Source organism: Ixodes scapularis, unplaced genomic scaffold (assembly GCF_016920785.2).
Source record: "Ixodes scapularis isolate PalLabHiFi unplaced genomic scaffold, ASM1692078v2 PGA_scaffold2__306_contigs__length_199485367, whole genome shotgun sequence".
Lineage (NCBI taxonomy): Eukaryota > Metazoa > Arthropoda > Arachnida > Ixodida > Ixodidae > Ixodes > Ixodes scapularis.
Genome location: NW_024609857.1, coordinates 134,703,962 through 134,723,674, shown reverse-complemented (window position 1 = coordinate 134,723,674; position 19,713 = coordinate 134,703,962). Strand labels below are relative to the sequence as shown.

General features: G+C 46.1%; 1 protein-coding gene and 1 long non-coding RNA gene across 2 annotated transcripts; one reads left to right on the top strand and one right to left on the bottom strand.

The window, feature by feature from the left end:
• The first annotated feature begins 3,297 nt into the window (after positions 1 to 3,297).
• On the top strand, positions 3,298 to 4,569 carry LOC121832992. The gene is made up of 2 exons (XR_006077913.1): positions 3,298 to 3,533; positions 4,246 to 4,569. It is a non-coding gene; the product is annotated as an uncharacterized LOC121832992 (long non-coding RNA).
• A 5,252-nt stretch (positions 4,570 to 9,821) lies between these two features.
• Positions 9,822 to 19,637, bottom strand: LOC121836602. The gene is made up of 4 exons (XM_042291552.1): positions 18,590 to 19,637; positions 17,104 to 17,361; positions 13,797 to 14,057; positions 9,822 to 10,609 (listed from the first exon to the last, which is right to left on the bottom strand). Exons 1-4 carry the CDS (start codon positions 19,614 to 19,616, stop codon positions 9,822 to 9,824), a joined length of 2,334 nt encoding a protein of 777 aa, XP_042147486.1. The 5' UTR covers positions 19,617 to 19,637.
• Between the last annotated feature and the right edge of the window lie 76 nt (positions 19,638 to 19,713).

Here is a 19,713-nt window from a genome sequence, read left to right as displayed (position 1 = left end):
GTCAATTTTTTCTTAAACCAATACCTTCAGCCTCCTTGAAATGTTAACATCATGTGACACTCAGAAGAACAGTAAACCCCTTAATGTTGGCGAACCTTTAATTTTCGCGGCCTTTAATTTTGCGGAATTCAGTGACTGCGATTATGTCCTCTGTGACCGATTCGAGAAGAAATAGGGGCCACCAAGATAAGGGGGTTTTACTGTCCATCGGAGGAGAGAGGAAGTCACCTTTGTTTGTATGCAAGAGTAAAACCAACAACAACAATCATGGTGCCGACACTTTGTGAGCCTATCTGTGTCTATTGAATGATATCAATTTTGTTTTTGTTCGTTAAAAATTGTTGCCTGTCCACTGTGGGATGTCGTCTTCAACACGAGCAGTGGTTTTCCTCTGAAGCAGGCAGCATGGACGCGTGCCGCAGCACAACATAGTTTATTTGCAGGTGGTACCGCAGTTTGAAGGATGGTTCGCACAATATGGGGGAATCGCAATTCAATGTTCTACCTCGGGCGTAGACAAGATTTGCTCATTCTAAATCATTTTGTCTACAAATCGGGAACTTGCAACGAATGTACCCGCATGGTTGGAAGGGCCAGACAAGCCTTGCGAGCGCTTCGTTTTCTAGCCTCTCAGTCCTGAACCTACTCACGCACCACATGTGTAGATGTTCCGGTACGTGGGAGCACTTATTTGGAAAATGGTGAATGGCAACTGTTGTTATCTTTAAGGTGGACTGCATATTTGCAGTACTTTTCCTCACTTAAAAATATGTCTTACTAAAAATATGTAGTATAGCCGATGACAAAAAGAGAATGGCTGGGCGTCCTCCAGCACATGCTTGTGCTTTTCACCCCGCTTTAGACAGATGTGCTCGCTCCAGGCTCATCAGGCGCTGAAACGTCATCGAAGGTAGCAGACGGGCTGGAGGTCGAACAACGGAGACTTCTCCCTGCCTTTCAGATGGTGTCAGTGAGCATGTACTTCTATACTCTAACTTAGCTTAACCTGCACAGAGCTGAGTAGAATAGGCTTGGCAAGTGCCCTTATTGCATATGCATTTGTACAGCTGAGGCACTTTCTAAATCAAGAACATTGTGTACCTTACCTTCAAAAACACATCATTTTGGGGGTGCAAAAGGAATTCTAAGGCATATTTTTGTTTGTATTGTCCTATTACGCATCGACTCCTTCAACTTAATGCGGAGTCGACCCAGCCTCTTGAAAAATTTAATGCTTGCCAGGTAATTGTTTTGCATTTAGTTGATATATCAGTATTCAGTTAGGTATCCCAAGTCATTAGTCGTTGAGGTGGAGTCTCTCTGTAAGTCAGTCATGTTTAACAGTCATAGAAATGCTTGTCAAATAATGGCACTGTCGAGGACATGTATTCAGCTCGAACAATCGCTGGGCACAAGCTGGTCGTGTGGTTACAGGCAGCAAACATCCCGGTTGGAATGTCCTATTTCGCAATGTAGCTGCAGACTAAATGAGGGCCCCACTCATAAACGTCTATACTTTTAGTCTCTTTAAGCTGGACCACTTTTGAAACTACAAGCCTTTGCAGCAAAAACAGCATGACGCATGATTATAAGCTCGACGTACCATGGCGTCCAACTAGAAGGTCACATGGCTTGCTTTGTGCACTGAATTTGCAAGGATGGCTTGAAGCTTCTGTCGTGGTTAACTTTAAGCTGAGATAGTTTAAAATAATGCTCTCAGTTTTTAGTGTTGCCCGGCATGGTTAACAAGTTGGTGATATAGCGCTGCATTGAAAAGTCTGTGCATTCATGACTGTATCACCTTATGAATGCAAGCTACCTATTAAACTCTTCGTTTTTCAGAGAAATGAAATGCACTTTGCTTCCAATTGCACCCGCTTCTGTAACTTCATGGTATGAAGCACCTTATGGCTGCAAGCTCTGACCGATCTTGTTCTGTGGTCTGCGCAGGCCCATATGAGGGAGTCACTCCGAGAGCCTCACCAGAGTTTCCTGCCCGTGGTCGTTCTAAATGTTTTTGTTGTAGGTATGCATCCTTTCTGTCTTTCCCTTAATTGTACTCAAACGTCGTCTTTTCATTGTAGCCGATTTGCCTCAAAATTGGTTAAGCACACAAATGCACGCTGTACAACTGTATTGTACATATTTTTTCCAAGGTAACTTTTCTTTGCCAAAGTTTGATTTTTTTATGAAGGTTAGTCTTTTTTTTGTTTTTATTTTCAAATTTATGTGAGTTTCCATGGGCAACACTAAAACGTTATGCCAGAAGCAAGGACAAGTTCACTGCTCTAATTTGTTCTCAACTGATTGCAAGAAATTTCGTTAATGTTGGAAACCTCCTTCCAGCGCTTGCTTTGCAACATAAAAAAAAAATTATACATAGGACATCTCTGTTTCTTAAACTGCTTGCTCATTCTGCAGGTCTGCCTGCCATAGATGTCGTGCTACTGGAGAGCAGGCGAATTCGATTGCTGGTTTTGCCATTGCGTTTTTTTAGACGTTGTCTTAGTAGTTCTTGTAAATTTTGAGATTTTCCTAAAAAGCAAGCCGGGAAGAATATTTAGTTTAGTTAGGAAGCTGAAAATAATGATTTCCCTATTGGAAAAACGTACAAGAAATATACCTGCTGCCTCTACAGTTCTGGTATGACACCATCATAATTTCTTGTTATTATACATGCAGCTAGTTTGGTTTGACGTTCTGCATAACTGGAGATACCGGCACCGCTATAGCTTCACGTCTGTCTATAGTGGCAGTCAGTTTGCTTGCCGACAAAATTTGGTGTGGCTGGTATGATTTTGCGTGCGATGACGTAGGCGACCACCATCTTTCCAACGCAACGCTTATATATCAGGATCACCGGTATCACCAAATCATACATGCAGAACGGCGACTGCGATCTTCCATCAAAACGTCCATCTTCTACCACCGGTATCATTACATATGCCATACATGTCGAAACGGAACATAGACCGACGTTGAGCTCACACGAATTCCTCGGTCAACTCGTCCCGGCGACGTCTTGGGGCGACTGTCTCGAATAATGTGCATCACAAGTACCCGACAGCCGCACCAGCCGTACCGCACAGCAAAGCCAGCGTGGACGGCACGGCAACAAACCGACCGTGACATCAATCCTAAGAAACCGCATCACCGGTCGGCAGCGACGAACGGGCCGTTGCTCGTACCGTGGGCCGTACTCGTGACTCGTACTCGGTCAAATCGGCTTTTTTCGTGGCTCCGCCAGCTCCGCCGGCTTCTGCGTTCCGTTGGCTCCGTCTTCGGCTTGGCGATATCGCATATCGCCGTGCCATCCCCGACGGAAGCCGCGTCTCGCTGGGCGGCCGGGTGGCTGCATCCGAGGCCGGCGGTCCGAGTAGTCCTAGTGATATGGTGCCGACGTCGCTTCCTACTCTACGGCGCCGCGGTCCTCCTGGGCGGCTCGCTCGCGGCGGCCACTTCTGGATACGATCGCCTGATATGTTCCGGACCACGGGGCGACCCAACCAACTGGATTAACACCGAACACAAAGGTATTCTTTTCGATCCGCTCCCTTGTCTTTCGCTCTGAGTTAGCTTCTCGCGCAGGGCTCTCCGCTCGCGGGGCCTCTGCGTCGCCAGCGGAGATAACTTAATTCTCACCGCGGTGCGTTTCCGCGTACCGGCGGCCTGAATCATAGGAGCACCGACAATCCTGAATAAGGAAGGTCGCGTGTTATGGGGCAACTCGCACGCCTAGACAAGCTCGGGCGCGCTCGGCGCTCGGTGACAAATTGGTACTACGATTGACACTTCAATCGCGGCGTAAGGCTAAGGGAACAAAATCCCATCTGGCCACAATTTTTTATCCTTCCGGCCCAGTTTTTATTTATTTATTATTCTGATTCGGTCCTAATTCGGCTTAACATTAGGTTTGTCAGGGCTCCTTGGTGGTGCTTGGCGCTGGTGTTTTTCGTGACGGCCAACTACTAAGATTTAAAGAAGACTAGCTCAACTTCTGTGAAGAGGAATTGACCTCTTCGCAGAAGTTGAGCTAGTCTGGAAAGAGGAAAGAGGGTTGGCTGGCTGGCTTTTTTGTGCGGCTGGCGTGGCGCGGCGGCGCGAGTTAGCGGCGCGACACTGGGGCAACATCCCCCTCCCCTATCCCAAAACAAAGGTGACATATTGAGCCTCCGGCTCAACAACACTTCCTTTGATTTCCTTACTTTCAAAACTCTGACTGACTGACTTCTGCCCGACGTGTAGGGTGCATCAACGAACACAACGCACAATCTTCCTGCTGGTCGGGTTGAGTTGCCAGGATCGGCCAAGGCGTGAATCGTCGCTGCCGATGGGAATCACACCAGCACACTGCTGGGCTCGCCTCTCCTGGCTACACGGGCGTTAATCGTCGCTGCCGGCGGGAACCACGCCAGGACACGGCTGCGCTCGCCTCTCCTGGCTAAACGGGCGAGGCTGCGAACTCCGCTGGCTTCGAAGGACAACCGTATGTGCAATAATAGCTGTACGTGTCGATGTACGATAGTACATTGACAACAAAGTTAGTAAAGCTTGGCAGTTGCGTACCAACCTGTTTTTCAGTGAGGGGGCAAACAATACCCCCGCCCCGCCCCCCGCCGCCCCCCCCCCCCCCCCCCCCCACACACACACACACCCACACACCCAGGGCCGGGGGGCGGTGCCCTTGTTATCCCTTGAATGCCGCCGGCCAGCGCTTGCCCTGCCCAGAGGCGGCTGTTTCGGGGGGGGGGGGGGGGGGGGGCATAACGCATGCCTTGCCCCCCCCACCCTGAAAACTAGGGGGACAAGTGCCCCCCTTCAGTGGCGTACGAACTTGTTTTTGAGTGGGGAAGCAAACCATACACGCCGGGGGGGGTGCCCTTGGTATCCCTTGGGTGCCGCAGGCCAGTGTTGGCCCTCTGCAGTGGCAGCTGTTTAAGGGGGGCAAGACACATACCTTGCCCCCCCCCCCCCACTCTGAGAACTGGGGGGGCCAGCGGCCTTGCCCCCCCACCCCCCCCCCCCAGGTTGGTACGCCCATGCCCCTTGCCCTCCCGGTTGCCTTCATGGCCCATGAAGCTTGGCGATTAGTAGCATCATGAATTTTGACAAAGTGCCGATGTTACGGTCGGGTACGGATGACTTGACCTGGGGGTCAGACTGCATATTTTTATTTTTCAGCTAACTATATCGGACATTATCTGCTTAATTAAGTGACAATATATATCAAAATAAATGTTTCCACTCCCTTTTGTGGTCTGCAGAAAGCAAATATTATCAATTTATTTATTTATTTAAGTAACATCAAGGCCCTGGGTCATTACAGAGGGGAGTGGTACAAGACAAATCTGGAACACAAACAATATACAAACACTAAAAGCCCACCACAAAAAATGTAAAAAAAAAATGCATTTCGGTGTCTTTCTGATGGGTGTCCCAAGCAGAGGTCTGCATTTTAGGTCGCCCTCACTCACCCTCACCCTCACAGCCACACTCACCTAAGCCCCTCCCTCACCCTCACAGCTACACTCACCTTCAGCCACTCACCTTCAGCCCCTCACTCACCCTCGTCCTCACAGTCGCACTCACCTTCAGCCAGTGGCGTCACTAGGGTCAGCGGCACCCGGGGCGGTGGCCCGCGGCTACACCCGCCCCCCCACTCCCGCTCATCGCCTGCCGCGACCCCTCCCCCTCGGGTCCCGCCGCGACACCCCTAGGAGCGCTGCATTCTGGGCGATCTGCCCCCCCCCCCCCTCCCCCCAGCACCCCCCTTGTGACGCCACTGCCTTCAGCACTTCACTCACCCTCACTGAACCTCACGGCCCTCACACACTCATGGCTCTCACACCCCTATGGCCCTCACGCCACTTACCGCCCTCACGCACTCACGGCCGTCGCAGCCCTCACGTCCCTTACCACCCTCATGGCCCTTGCGCACTCATACCCCTCACGCACTCATGCCACTCGATCAGGCTCGCTTCAGATGGGGCAACATCGCCCAGAAACTTGACGTCGCAACACCAGCAACACGGGCCGCCCGTGTTCACACGCAGCAACCAATTGCTGCGATTTGTCATCGTCATGAAATTTTATTTTACTTGCACTATTTAGACGTACAATTACGCACTATAAACATATTTTTATGCATTTAAATCTCGTTGAAAATACTAGTGCATCTTTCTAAAACAGTTTATTTCCACAAACGTGATACCCCGTGTTCACACGCAGCAACCAATTGCTGCGATTTGTCATCGTCACCAACACGAGGTATCACGCGAGAATATTGCATCCATGATTGGACGCAGCCGTTTCAAACGTTTTCGAATTGCTCAGAGTTGCTCGCTTGTTTCGAGCCGAACCCGATCTCGACACTTCCTGTCGATCTAGGGAAAGCTAGGGAACAACCCACCAGCAACACCAAAATTGCTGAAAATGTTGCTCAGTCTGAACAGGGCCACACGCACTCACCGCCCTCACGCCCCTCACGCACTCACCGCCCTCGTACCCCTCACGCACTCATGCCACTGACACACTCACCGCCCTCACGCCCTCATGGCCCTCTAACCCGTCACGCACTAACTGCCCTCACGGCCCTCATACCCCTACGCACTCATGGCCCTCACGCCACTCACCGCCCCCAAGCCCCTCACGCACTCACGGTCCTCACGGCCCTCACTCGCCCTCACACTCATGAATTTTCCTGGTTCAGAAACTGACTCACCCTCACCTCACCCGTGAAGATGAGGGTGAGTGAGGGGCTTGAGGGGATCGGCAAACCTCATATGTGAGTTTTGCCGAGGTATGGTCCCAAGTATCGGCCAGGCTCTTTAAATCAACCGCAAAATTCGGTTTCTTAACCTATCGTGCTACCATTTTGTGCAGCGTTGCCCATAGATAGTGTTTTTTTGTTGTCGTTTTTTTGTAAAATTTGCAAAGAGTGAATTAACTTGAGGAAAAAGTAAAGAAAGAAAAAGGCTTAGCTCCTATAAAAACGCAGCGAACTTACCGGTCTTTAAACAATACGGCGCAGTTTCGCACGGGAGACGAGATGGCACAAGCGGTCGCGACGCCAACTGCTGCCAACAAACCAGCATACGGCGCTGAGAGCTGGCGTCTTTAGCAGACAATCTTTTCGACTCAAAAGCGGCACACGTTCCGCAGACGACGACAGTCGCAGAAACCAAAACGGGCGTAACAAGGAACTGCAAAGCAGACGACATCAGTACTACGAAAAGAGCAGTTTAAATAACGTGACAAGGCATTTTTTAATCGATTATGTGTCCATTCAATGTGTTTTATTAGTAAGGATGGTAAAATAATGCATTGGCAACCGATACGTAAAAATCTCGTGCCGCTTTTGAGTTGAAAAGATTGTCTGCCAGAGACGCTGGCTCTCGGCGTCGTATGCTTGTTCGTTGACGGTAGTTGGCGTCGCGACCGCTTGCACCATCTCGTCTCGCGTGAGAAACGGTGCCGTGTTGTTTGCAGACCGGTGGCTTCACTGCGTTTCCATAAGAGCTAAGCCTTTTTCTTTCTTTACTTTTTCCTCAGGTAAGTTCGCTCTTTGCAAATTTTACAAAAACGAATACACCATCTGTGGGCAACGCTGCACAAAATTGTAGCCTTATAGGTTAAGAAACCGAATTTTGCGGTCGATTAAAAGAGCCTGGCCGCTACTTGGGACACTCGGTATACTACCTTTAATTTCCCTTTGTTCATTATGCTCATCTGTCGATTCTTTGATAGCTTAAACCATTTCACGAATGAACAGCTTTAAAGTATGTAATACATATGCCCAGTTTGCCATTTCTTGAGCAAGCTGTATGAAGACTTTAATGAATGCTATTCAAACTGCTTAATGCTGTAACAAGTTTCTGACTGCAAGAATCATCCTCCATCGGTTCATTCTAACCACTGGACATGCGAGGGTTGAGTATTTTCATATTCCAATCATGCTTCTCTAGTAGATAGCTTTCACCAACGTAATTTGGTCCTTTCTGGTGACAGAACATCCTCGAGCGTTTTCTTCACTGCATTTATTTTACACAGAAGACGTCGTACGTCAAAGCAAGCAATGAGTAGGAGTAGCTGCCACCAGTTCGATATGACATCCCATACAACTGAAGCAAAACAATGTCGTCTACAGCCCTCGGAGGCGTTGGTCTCTTCTTGTCCTAGCTGTTCACAGGCATTTTTCTTCAACTCATGTGTATGAATGGTTGTTTCTGTATCATTGCTTTTGTGGAATTTTGCACTATTGTCGGCTTTTGTGAGTTTCCATGTTGCCCCGACTGCTCGCAACCATAGAAGGGTTGTGCCTGTAAAAGCTTGGACTTACGAAAAGCCCGTTTATCCAACACAGCCGTAAAAGCTTTGGAAGGTGTCGTCGATCCCCCAAACAGACACAGGAAAAGAACCGGAAACTGAGATACCACTGAACATGCTTTTCACCCTTAATTCACAAGTATGCAGACATCTATGTCGACCAATGCTGGACAATCTGACAAAAAGCTTTGCACACAAATGTTTATCGCAGGTATGCACATGTGCTTTGGATACATAAAAGTGAATACACCCCCAAGTTCAGACGAGCGCTTCATCAGAATGCTGGCAAACTTAGTAGTGTATCGTATAGTTCTGCAGTTAACTATCTCTGATAGGCATTTTACGGTGAGCTGTTTTCATACGAGATTTTCACAAGGTAGCTTTTTAGTTCTATTTGTATGTGAGATCACCATTATGGAAGGCACCTAGTGAGATGTTTATATGCTCAAAGTAATTGTGGGCTTCAAATTTGCAGGTTTAATGTGCACTGAATGCTTAAAGTAAGACAATCCGAATATAAATGGTGGAAAGAAGGGTCGTCGGAGTTTTCATTAAACGTCTGCTGCCAGTAGGGAAATTGTCTTGTCCGTCCTTGTGTTTTGTTTCTCCCTTTATTTATATTATCCTTACCATCACGCTCTCCATTCCAGGTAAGTAGAGAATCCTGTTGCAAAGCATCCACCAAAAAACATTTTTATTGACAAAAAGGTTGAATTATGGCACAACTCGGGGTTTTCATTTTGTTAAAATCAAGAACTATATAAGTGTAGGTACAAAAAATAGAGAGGGTCAAAGAGGTCATGTCAAAAACTCAGAGAGGACGTTTCTGGTTTGTCTTTTCTTTCTGCATCATTCTTTCCAAGCAAATGCTGTCACCCACAAACTCCAAGGATCCTGGCCCATTTCGAGCTACATGAGCATTGTACTGCCACATGCTCTTGATATCACTGCTGTGTGATGCATGTTAAATACCCCAGACTAGCAGCCATACAGCACTGGCTAAATTTCTCGTCTACAGCATGAACCAGTGTCGCCAAATCTCAAAACCAGTTGTCAATCTCAGGCTGTGTAATGAAACGCTCACAAGTTTGCTCTGCTTTCTGACACAAAAAGAAATGCTTCAGCCTACCCAGCTTTACACTTGCCCAAAACAAACTTTTGTAAGAAGCACAAAGATGGTTTTCGGAAGCTGAAAAAGACCAACAGGTTGCATTGCTATCCTCCAGGTTCACCGCTGAGTTAGCTAGCTTGACTTATAGTTTGCCTCGACTGCTGTGAGAGCAGCAGAAAAAAGGAATAAATACTTCTCAACCCAGGGTGTTGTTTTCCACAGTCCTGTTTAAACAATGCTGTGGGTGAACAAGTCTCTCCTCCCGTCTCCTCGTCCTCTCAGGAGTAGAGGTGAACCGTCGAGTAGAGATCTAGAAGTCAGCAGTGGACCTGGTATGTATGAGTTTAAACGTGTTACCCCTTTCGAAAGTTTCGAAGACATGACATTAGTCTCTTTCGATGTAATTCGGGAGGTCTGCAACGTACATGCAATCCTCAAAGCTGAAGTCCATCAAAAGGCAGCAGCCCTCAATGTCATCTGGATCAATTACAGAAGGTGTCAGAAGCTGTGACACAAAGCATTCTTTAATGTGGCCAGGAAACTGAGTCGATTCGATGGGCACTACTTTTGTGCATAACAGGACACATTTCTCTTCGTCTGCGATAGTTAGGGTGACAATTTTGTTAATAATGAAGTAGAGGCCTTCTGTTGTAGAAAATACTGTTGTGTCAGATTTGACAGCTCTCACATAGTTTACACTGTGATACACTTTACCTTTGCATATCATTCTTAGATACTCTTGGCCAGTCCCTGAGGATTGTCCGAACATGTTTACAAAACACTCCTGCTCCGCCAACGTGAAAATGACGACTTTGCCTGTGCCGAGAAGGCACACCTCCCTAACATAAGTGCTCTTCTGAACTCTTTTCTCCCCTAGAAGTCGCTTGGCGATTTCCGTGAGTTTCTGAGGCAACTTGTCAGCATTTACGATCGCCTCCACTTGCTGGGCCATTAATGCCCGCTCAACAATTTGCAGTGGTACTCCCTTCGCTGCTGTCACAAGGTTGAGGATGCTCCCATTGCCGGATTCAAACACAAAGGCTGAATGTGCCCACAGCGGGCCCATCTGCCGTGCCGCCTTCCCAAGATGAAGGAGTTGGTGGATGTTAAAACGCATAAATGAGTCACCGTACAGGCTTGCGGCACTAGCCACAAACTGTTGCAGAAGGTGTTCTGAAACACAAGAAGACAAATGAACAAAATGTAAAGACAGGAATGAAGTATGAAGGTTATACTTATTGTAATGAACACGTACGCTAAGACCTCAAAACAGAATGTGCGTAACAACATATAACGGTGGGGCTTCCTGCATCTGTGCTGTCCTGTACGTTTTGTCTTCAATCCTGGCACTTTGCCAACACGGTACAGAGGCGCTTAGAGCAATAAACTGGCAGCTGAAAGTGACCCCCACCGGTGGTCTAGAGGTAAAAAATGTTGCAGATTTTTTACCACTAGACACGTGACCTTAGATTTTTAATGTCTAGCTTTTAACGAAGTACTGCACACAGATAATTGCTTAATTATTGATATTTAATAACAGTACCGACGAGATAAGTCATGCTTCCATTGTTTTAAGTCCAAAATGTGCTTTTACGACAAAAACACGGGCAGCCATCAGCCACAGTGCTGTATTTTGGGCTTTTATCCGAGCTAGACACTGATCTCTAAGGCTCACAATATTGAAAAATAGTTTATCATGTTTTTTAGTGATCGTAATACAAATCTCGGCTTAGGTTTTCGTGGAAGCCTCAGGATTTGCTATGATCACGTATTCAGCGGTGTGATCAATCTGATAACAGCCAGGGGGTAAGGGTCACTTTTGCCTGGTGAACGGGATACCAGTTCATCGCTCTAAGCCCTCTACCTTGTTGCACTTCGCTCACAACTGCAGGATTGTAATTATGATGACAACACATTAATTCATGTTTATCTAGTCTCAAGATCAGCACTGTGTTTTCTCTAGCCAGTGGCGCAGCCAGGATTTAGTTGCGGAGCGTGTTCGACCACTTAGGACAATAAAAAGTTTAAAAAAGCACCCCGGGGGGAAACACAAATTCTTGCACTGGCGGTGCGTTAGGTTGCATGCACAAAAGTGTTATGAATTTCTGCTAAACAAACAGAATCATATCTTAGATCATACATAGTTCTTTTACACTTCAGTTTCTGTCTCCAAATGCGTTTTCTCCACAGATTGTGCACCTGAAGTGTTATTTGTTAGTGCTTCACCTGCTGGTCATAATGACAACTCCAACGTACCCGCTATTCTCCGCCATTGTGAACGGCAGTACTCAAGCAAGCAGCGCCTTTATGCAACTGTCGGTTAATTTATAAAGAGGGGGGGAAGGGGGGGGGCGGTTATAAGCATATGTCTGTCTGTCCTGCTCACGCTGCAACCAGCTGACAAACGGCAAACAATGTTCTCAATTTCATGGCATCTTGTGTCGCTGAGTGCCAAACTTCTTATCCAGAGTGGTCTTCAGGAAGGCCAGTTTCAGCTGTTTTGCTTGCTTAGTAGTTCACAAAACCGAACCAGTTACTATTCCCTTCCTTTCCTTACGGGAATGTGCAAGCCAAAGAGAATGACAGCAAAAGGTGATAGTAACTTCTACAGCGACAGCTGTTAATGGCTAAATTCGCCGGATTCTGGCTGACGCCATTGGCAAATACTTCTGGCACGGAGTAAGATATACCCTTTAAGTGAGGACAAAGTGCTCCTAAATACACGGTGAGATCAATCCGATAACATTCAGTCAACGAGCGCTCAAAAAGGCCGCATCATCCCACGGCCACCGTGCCCACGGCTGAGTGCTATCGGCCGGCCAAATGGCACAACTGCGAGAGCGGACAAAATTCCCCCAAGAAAGCAAAGAAACAAGTCCCAAGATGACTCCAGTTCAACGAGTCGTCTTCATGCGCAGCTTGAAATCAAAGCAACCAGCGAACTTTACCTGGCAGCTGCGTAGAGCGTGCTGTACATGCCTGAAGATTATCTTACACCCTGGCTTCTGGGAATATTATCAATTCATGAGAAAGGAGCTGATAGCTAGCATCTTTTAGAAAGTGATGCAGCCAATGTGCTCAGCTGCTCCACTGCCGATAGCAAGCAGACTGAGCGCGCAGAGGCTTCATCGCTTTCCTGGGTCCACGCAAAACAGCAGACTCACCGACTGATCACTATGCGCAACCTGCAATGACGAGGCAGTGCCAGCAGAACCGAGGGTTGGCGTTTCTATATCGCTTCACCATGAGTTGGCTAAGAACATTTCTACGGACTCCGTGAGCCAGTTAAGGTGCCAGGAAGAGCACTCTGCCGGTATGTTGTCACATGCCTCATTTCATCGCTCTCATTCATTCGCAGGGTCCATCGCAAAAAGTTCTGGCTTCAGCCGCTACGCTAGGCAGTGTTAGCAGATCGAGAGCTTAGGTCTGCACAATACGCCAGCAAAGTCTTGGCCTACCACAACGGTTCTTGCGCCAGTGCGGAGTAGCTTCGACCCAGAAGAGTCAACTCCGAAACCCGCTAGCACAACACAAAAGTTCGACGAGGGCGTTGAGGGATAGCTCAAGACGCCACAAGGTTCGAGACGACACCTGCCAAATTTCGGTGGATGTTCGTCTACAATTCATACGGCTACTCCTGTGACGTTTCTGACCACCTGTGGTTCCAGCAATACATCAACGGCGCACAAGAGACTTACAAGTTGGTCCTCTATTCAAATTGAAAAATTATCAATCGCATTTCGGTAAATGGTTACAATTCAAAATCAGAAATTATTCAATCCACCTTTTATAGCTGATTATTCTGAATCATTACTACCAGCTGTTGCTGTCTCTCATATTATGCGATAGCTTAATGTCTTAACATAAGCGATAGCTTAATGTCATAACAGTTTTTGTTAGTCTTGTGTCACTTCTTGAGAGTGTTGACAAGGTGGACAGTCTTGGAAAACTTTTCGGAGAGGTTTGAACCCCCCATATCCCCCACTCTGGCTGTGCCATTGTCTCTAGCTCAAACAGAGCCACGAGCAAAGTCCTCAATCAAAACAGAGCTGCCAGTATCTTTTTAGCTCTGAAAAGGGAGCTGCTGTTTCACAATAGCAGTTGCGTAGGATAGTTTTGAAGTAATTAGAATGTAATTTTGTAACATCCATCTATGTCACATACTGCAATCTGCTGTGTATATTTCTACGAGCCAATCACACTCACTAACACCCGCGGGGAAGGAGGCTCGCAACAATTGCGTCTTTATAAAACGTTCGGTCTCATGGCTAATTCTTCATTCGTAAATCCAGATATAACACATTCACCAGTAACTCAGCGTTATAATATGAAATGTGACAAATTACAATTATAATCATACCGGCATGCTTTATCCGAGATTCGTTGAGGTTCGTGGAGAGCAGGATGAAGATTGCTTCGGACAACTTGGACAGGTGCCGCCAATATCGGTCGGGTAGGATGTTAATGGTGCAGGGCAAGCTGTAGAATAACAGCCACAGTCTCCACTCACTCGCCTTCCAGAACCCACGTTCCGAAAGGGCTCGTGGCAGTCGTGTGAAGCAATGGGGTGGCCGTATACTCAGCAGGCGCTTGTTAACCAGCCTCAGAGAAGCTGGTCTGCCTGTAGGGAAACAAGTGAAGGGATAGGTCCTGTTAGGTAGTACATCCCTGTGTTATCATAGATTGGCTTTTCCAGAGATCCATTCACATGACGTGTATTGTAAGTTTGCATCATCATGCAAAAGCACAGTCTACTTTTTGGAATATTCATCAAGGTATTCATGTCTGACAGGATATCATAGTTAAAGAAGGTAATTGCAGTGTGCTTTGGCAAACTTATTGGAGCACTTCCAGGGCCCGTTTGCTCGAAGCACTAACCGCGGCTAAAGTTAGCCGCAGTACCTAGGAGAGGGATTTTGAGATCACGTGACTGGCTCGGTAGGGATGCGGGGAAACATGGCGGGTCCCCAGTGAGTGAGCGCCGCTCGCTTTGGAACTAATATGTCGTTGTGGTTGCAATATCGGGCGCGTCAGTCAGCAACGAAAGGTGCAGGAGGCTTTCGCTTTGCCTTACCTCACTTAAACCGCAAAACATGGGCAATGACATCGCCGCATTTTTTAGATAGTGTTTCGATTCTGGGCACTCCTAAGCCTAAATGAACGCGATAATTGTCGGCATAGCAACGTCTTTGGAAAGCGGATTGTTGTTAGCACACAAAAGCAGACGGCGTCCCAACAGATCTTTATTCTAAATTATCCAAGCACCGAGGTGCATGCTACGACTGTAGTTGCATGCGTCGCACGTGCTGGCGCCTGCAGTAGTAACTGTTCTAAAGCAAAAAGTATAAAACAAATTTTGCCTTGCACGCGCGTTCGTTGAAGCCTTATTATGATTTTTTACTTCAAATCTTTTATAAGAGGAAGGGCAGCGCGCGTGAGCCGTAGAATTACACTTGCAGCGTTCTCCTCGCGATGCTTGGATAATTGAGAAAAAAGTCTGTCAGGACGCTGTCTGCTTTTGTGTGCTATCAACAATCCGCTTTCCAAAGACGCTGCCATGCCAACAATTATCGCGTTCATTTTTAGGCTTAGGAATGCCCAGAATCGAAACACTGTCTAAAAAATGCCCATGCTTTGCGGTTTAAGTGAGGTAAGGCAGAGCGAAGGCCTTCTCCATTATTCGTTGCTGACTCATGCGCCCGATATTGCAGCTACAACGACATATTAGTTCCAAAGCGACCGGCGCTCACTCACTTGGGCACCGCCCATGTTTCCCCGCATCCCTACCGAACCAGTCACGTGATCTCAAAATCCCTCTTCTAGGTACTGCGGCTAACTTTAGCTGCGGTATGCGCTTCGAGCAAACGGGCCCAGAATATTTAAAAAGTTTTAATCACAAATCTAGTAACAAAAAAATTCTACTTTAAGGACAGTCTGTAGTTTGCCCCACAGAAGCTGTAAATACAAGAAATTAGGCAAAATGGTCTGGTGGGAGGCTTGTCCCGTGAACCAGCCACATGGTTATGCCGCAGTGGACCGCTAGCTATGTTACTGAAAATATATAGCGATATACATAGAAGTCACAAAAAAATTACCATGCATGAAACTTTATTTTAGGGGTGGGATGGAATAGCTATTGTCATTTATAGTCAACTAGTGAGGAAATGATTCTCAAACTATTTTGCCTGGAATAAGGAGGCAAAGCGGCCACATTTGAGCTGTCTGAGCTTTCCGATCACTCACATCTGTATTTTAAAGGGGCACTAAAGATGGTTCCGATATCGTCTATTCTTTGTCATAAATAGGGCTGTATGTTTTCGGTATATCCCGATAAGCACTGAAAAAGTAACCCCCGAAGGGTTTTTCTCAAAATGTGTAACAACAAAAAATCCTGAATAGTAGCTCACATGAAAGAAGAAAAACCCCAGCTTTGCGCAGCAAGAACCTTTCATCAATAGGCTTATTTGTGGTGGCCCTGAACACTGACCGCAGTGAACTGCCCGTAAGGCCACCTTTTTCTTTGTACATTGTTTCCATGTGCTTATCTGTGAAACAGCACATAAAGAGTTATTTTTCCTAAAAATGCCATAGATATGCATTTGCTTTTACGACATAAACCCCGATTTCTGGCAGACACCAAAAATAGACTCGTAAAACCACCGAATTCGGGAGAAAAAAAAAAAAAAAAACACTGCAAAAACATTCCTGACTTTGAAGAAAAATACACAGACGATATGGAACCCTAGTCATGACCAATTCTACAGGCTTTAAGCATTCTAAAAATTCAGATATTACAATTGTGCACCCCTTAATTTTGTATTAAAAATGTGATCAAAAGATTTCTTTTTTTTTTTTTTGCAATATATCGCAGAAATTGAACTATTGCCAGATGACGAACGGCGCTGTCAGAGGATCACGAGCGATTGCTTCCCACATGAATGAGCATGACTGGTCGGTTCCTTGTCTGCATGGGAAGCCATCGCTCGTTGTTGGTTGATGAGTGCCGTTTGTCGTTCAACTGTATTCGGCCTGGTTCGGTGGCGCCATCTGTAGGTCTGAGCTGCCGCAAACTTTGAGCACATTTCAATACTAAAATAGGCCGCACAGCAGTGTAATTTATTTTTATTTTTGGTATGCTTAGAGCACGTAGATCACATTGTGGCCATAAAGAGATGATCTCAAGAACCTTTGTAGTGCCTTTTTAAGTGCTTTGTTATGTTCCTTCTTTAGTCTATCATGTCAGAGTGGCATAGTTTAAAAAGGATGGACTGAAGCATCCGTTTGACAGAGGGCACATAAAGCAAAATACTAAGTTAGGGTAGTTGGTATTTCATCACAGATTGAATGCCAAAAAAAAAAAAAAAAAACAAGGACAGAGGGAGGAAAAGACAACACTAGGTGTAATCGCATGCTGCCTGTTGTTCTCTTCCTTCCTCCATCCCTGCTTTTTTTTTTTTTTGCATACAGCCTGGGATGCATAAAGGTTCTATATCACAACCAAATGACTGTTCTATCTCTTGACATTATCTGTAGCGAGGTAGCCAGCAATTATGCATGATCCGCATGGCTACGGTGTCACTGTTTGGACTTCTTGAGTGCTGCCCAATCATGCCTTCCTTACTCGCTCAGTGTAAACCATGTTAGCTATAAGAGTTTAAAGTCCTCACCGATGTAGAAAGATGCCTGTGAGTGGGATGAGTTGACAAGGAACTCGGTTATCTGCTTTGAGACGCCCTGGAGCACACAATGCATATAATCCACCGTGTAGCCCCAGACAATGTTAAATCCCATCAGGTTCGTCAGAGGTGAGGGCCCCTTCACACCATTGATGTCCGTGTTTAGTTCAACTGCCAGTTGTGCATCCCGAATTACTCCTGCTGGTGTTCGTTCTGGTCCAGGGGTCGATGATAGGTATCGCATGCCTCCTGCAAACAACAAAGTGCACCCGGACACCTGTTTTAGCAGACTTCCATAGTGGATGAACTGGATTTATTGTAAGTGGATCGAGATTTGCTCACAATCGGCCTCATACAAAATTTTAGGTCGAAATGAGACGTGTTATAAGAAGTCTGTGCTCAAAATTAAATTTGTTTTTTTTTCCAACTTTTCATATTTTGCAAACTGAGAGCATCACAATATTTAATTTCCTTTAGCTTTCGGAAATCTAAATGAGGTAACGAATAATAAGATCTGGTCTCTGCAAATTTAAAAATCGGAAAATACTGGGCTTAATTTCTGCTTTGAAGGGAAACAAATTGCACTTCATTACTGGCAGTGATGATTTTTACAACTGTAAGTTTTTAGTGCTCAATGTGTCTAAGTGTAATTGCATATATAACTATAATTAAAGAGACAGACTCAAAATATCATTGCTTCATTTTTAATTAGATATTATAGTTCAAGCCACCTTCAAATAAAAAGATTTGAGGTGCAAATATTTCTTTAATAGAGCTGTATTTTACATGAAAACAACACATGAATGGCTTTCAGATACTGAAATCTATTACGCTATTACCTGGCACTTGTAATAACTGAACCATTGAGCTTGCTCACCATCACACTTATTCAAGTAATATGAGCTTTTTTTAGGGTTTCTTTTCCTCAGAATCAAGGTGGTTGGTTAAATTTAGAGCAATGTGGACATTAAAAATGATCTATTTAAGTGCCCTATTTATCTTATAATGCATATGTTTTTTTTTTTTTTATTTATTTATTTTGTTTTCAAAAGAACCAAACCCATGTGGAGCAAATCTGAGATAAACATGAAAGTTTGCTCATCAGTATAGATTTCAGCCCTGTATCGCAGCCACCTGTACAGTGGCTTTTCTTACATATGACTGATTTCATTGTGGTACCTTTTGGAAACTGCACACCCAAATATACCCAGAATTTCAACAAGAATTGGCTCAGCTTTGGTTTCTGGATTTGGCTCTTCTAAGAAAAAAAATCACATATACTTGGTCTGAAACCTCGTCATTATGTTGCATCACATGCATTCAGCACATTGCTTATGCAGAAAAATGCCAGTGCTGCGACTGTTCCGTTCTTTGTGCCGACTGTCTCTGAGCTTTTTAGTAGGATCATCAATACTGTCAGGACGTGCTTGCGTTTCAACTCTTATTTCAGTCATGAGCATATTGCACAGTTTCTTACCTTCTTTGTGCTCAGCCTTTGTGAGACACCATGGACACCCAAAGAAGCTGTTGAACTGCATAAAGTTCTGCACTGCTGCTCGTGCTGGTGCATCTACGCAACAACAGAGAGCGTAAACTTTGCTGTGGTACGTCTTCATCATGTGGGTCCACGTGAGTGGCTCCATGCTGTTGAATTGTTCGACGAATTTGCCAAGGAACAGGGTCATTTTAGGGTGTTTTTTCCCAAACCACAGACCAGCAAGTGTTGGGTGCTTGAACCTTATTTCAGGAGGAAGTTCATTGATAATGAACTGGATGGGCCAGATTGAGTTTCTTGATGATTTGAAAAGTGGGCTGCCATCCGTATTGAATGTAATGGTCAGATCACCATACCGCAATGTTCCGTCTTCCCTAAGCTTTCTGTAAGCGGCCCCTGCTGTGATGTCATTGATGTTTTCATTTGCGGCAGTTGCAGCTATCTTCTCAAGGTTTTCATGAAGTGCCTGCCTGTTCCTTATCACTAGGTGCTGAATTTGATTCCGAAGATTCATGATCACAAAGAAGCAGCCATTAGCTCGAAGTTTCCTTAACTCGTACGTGGTGTTGCAGATCTCGCAGGTCATGTCCAAGTTCAGAAGTGTCTCACAGGCTTCACAGTAGTAGAAATAGTTAGCCTTGTCCTTGTTCCACAGCTTGCGGAAAAGGTATTTGGATGGTGGCATTGCAATGCAGCCGAAGATAGCGTTCATGATGCACAACAAATCGTCAAGCGCCGCCCAAGAGAGCGCATGAGCGATAACGAACGATGCTAAAAGCACGATGGCCATCATAACTGTGGTGCCTGAACCCGGCAGACGAACGTCGTCAAATGGAAGCTGATCGCCCTCACCAACGCCCTCACCCGCGCCCTCAGGATCGCCGGCCTCATCTTCTCTGTCGTCATCAGAGTGCACTTCGTCGTCGGAGCTTGGGAGAGATCCATCACTGTCCTGACTAACTCCTTCTGAGTCTTCAGCGGGTGCAGAGCTGCTGGCGTCGCTTGTCATCTCGTCGTAGTCGTCGGGTATCGCAGAAGTTTCTGGCAACGACTGTTCTCCGGTTTGTTGAGTTGTGCCAATTTCGCTCGCGCACCTGACACGGGGA

What these genes read in the sequence shown, in the direction of transcription:
- LOC121836602 (XM_042291552.1), bottom strand. Translation starts at nt 19,616, where the DNA reads ATGACAAGCGACGCCAGCAGCTCTGCACCCGCTGAAGACTCAGAAGGA. An exon ending in AAAGGCTGAGCACAAAGAAG is followed by an intron (nt 17,362 to 18,589) that starts GTAAGAAACTGT and finishes TGTTGTTTGCAG; the next exon opens with GAGGCATGCGATACCTATCA. An exon ending in ACAGGCATCTTTCTACATCG is followed by an intron (nt 14,058 to 17,103) that starts GTGAGGACTTTA and finishes GTTTCCCTACAG; the next exon opens with GCAGACCAGCTTCTCTGAGG.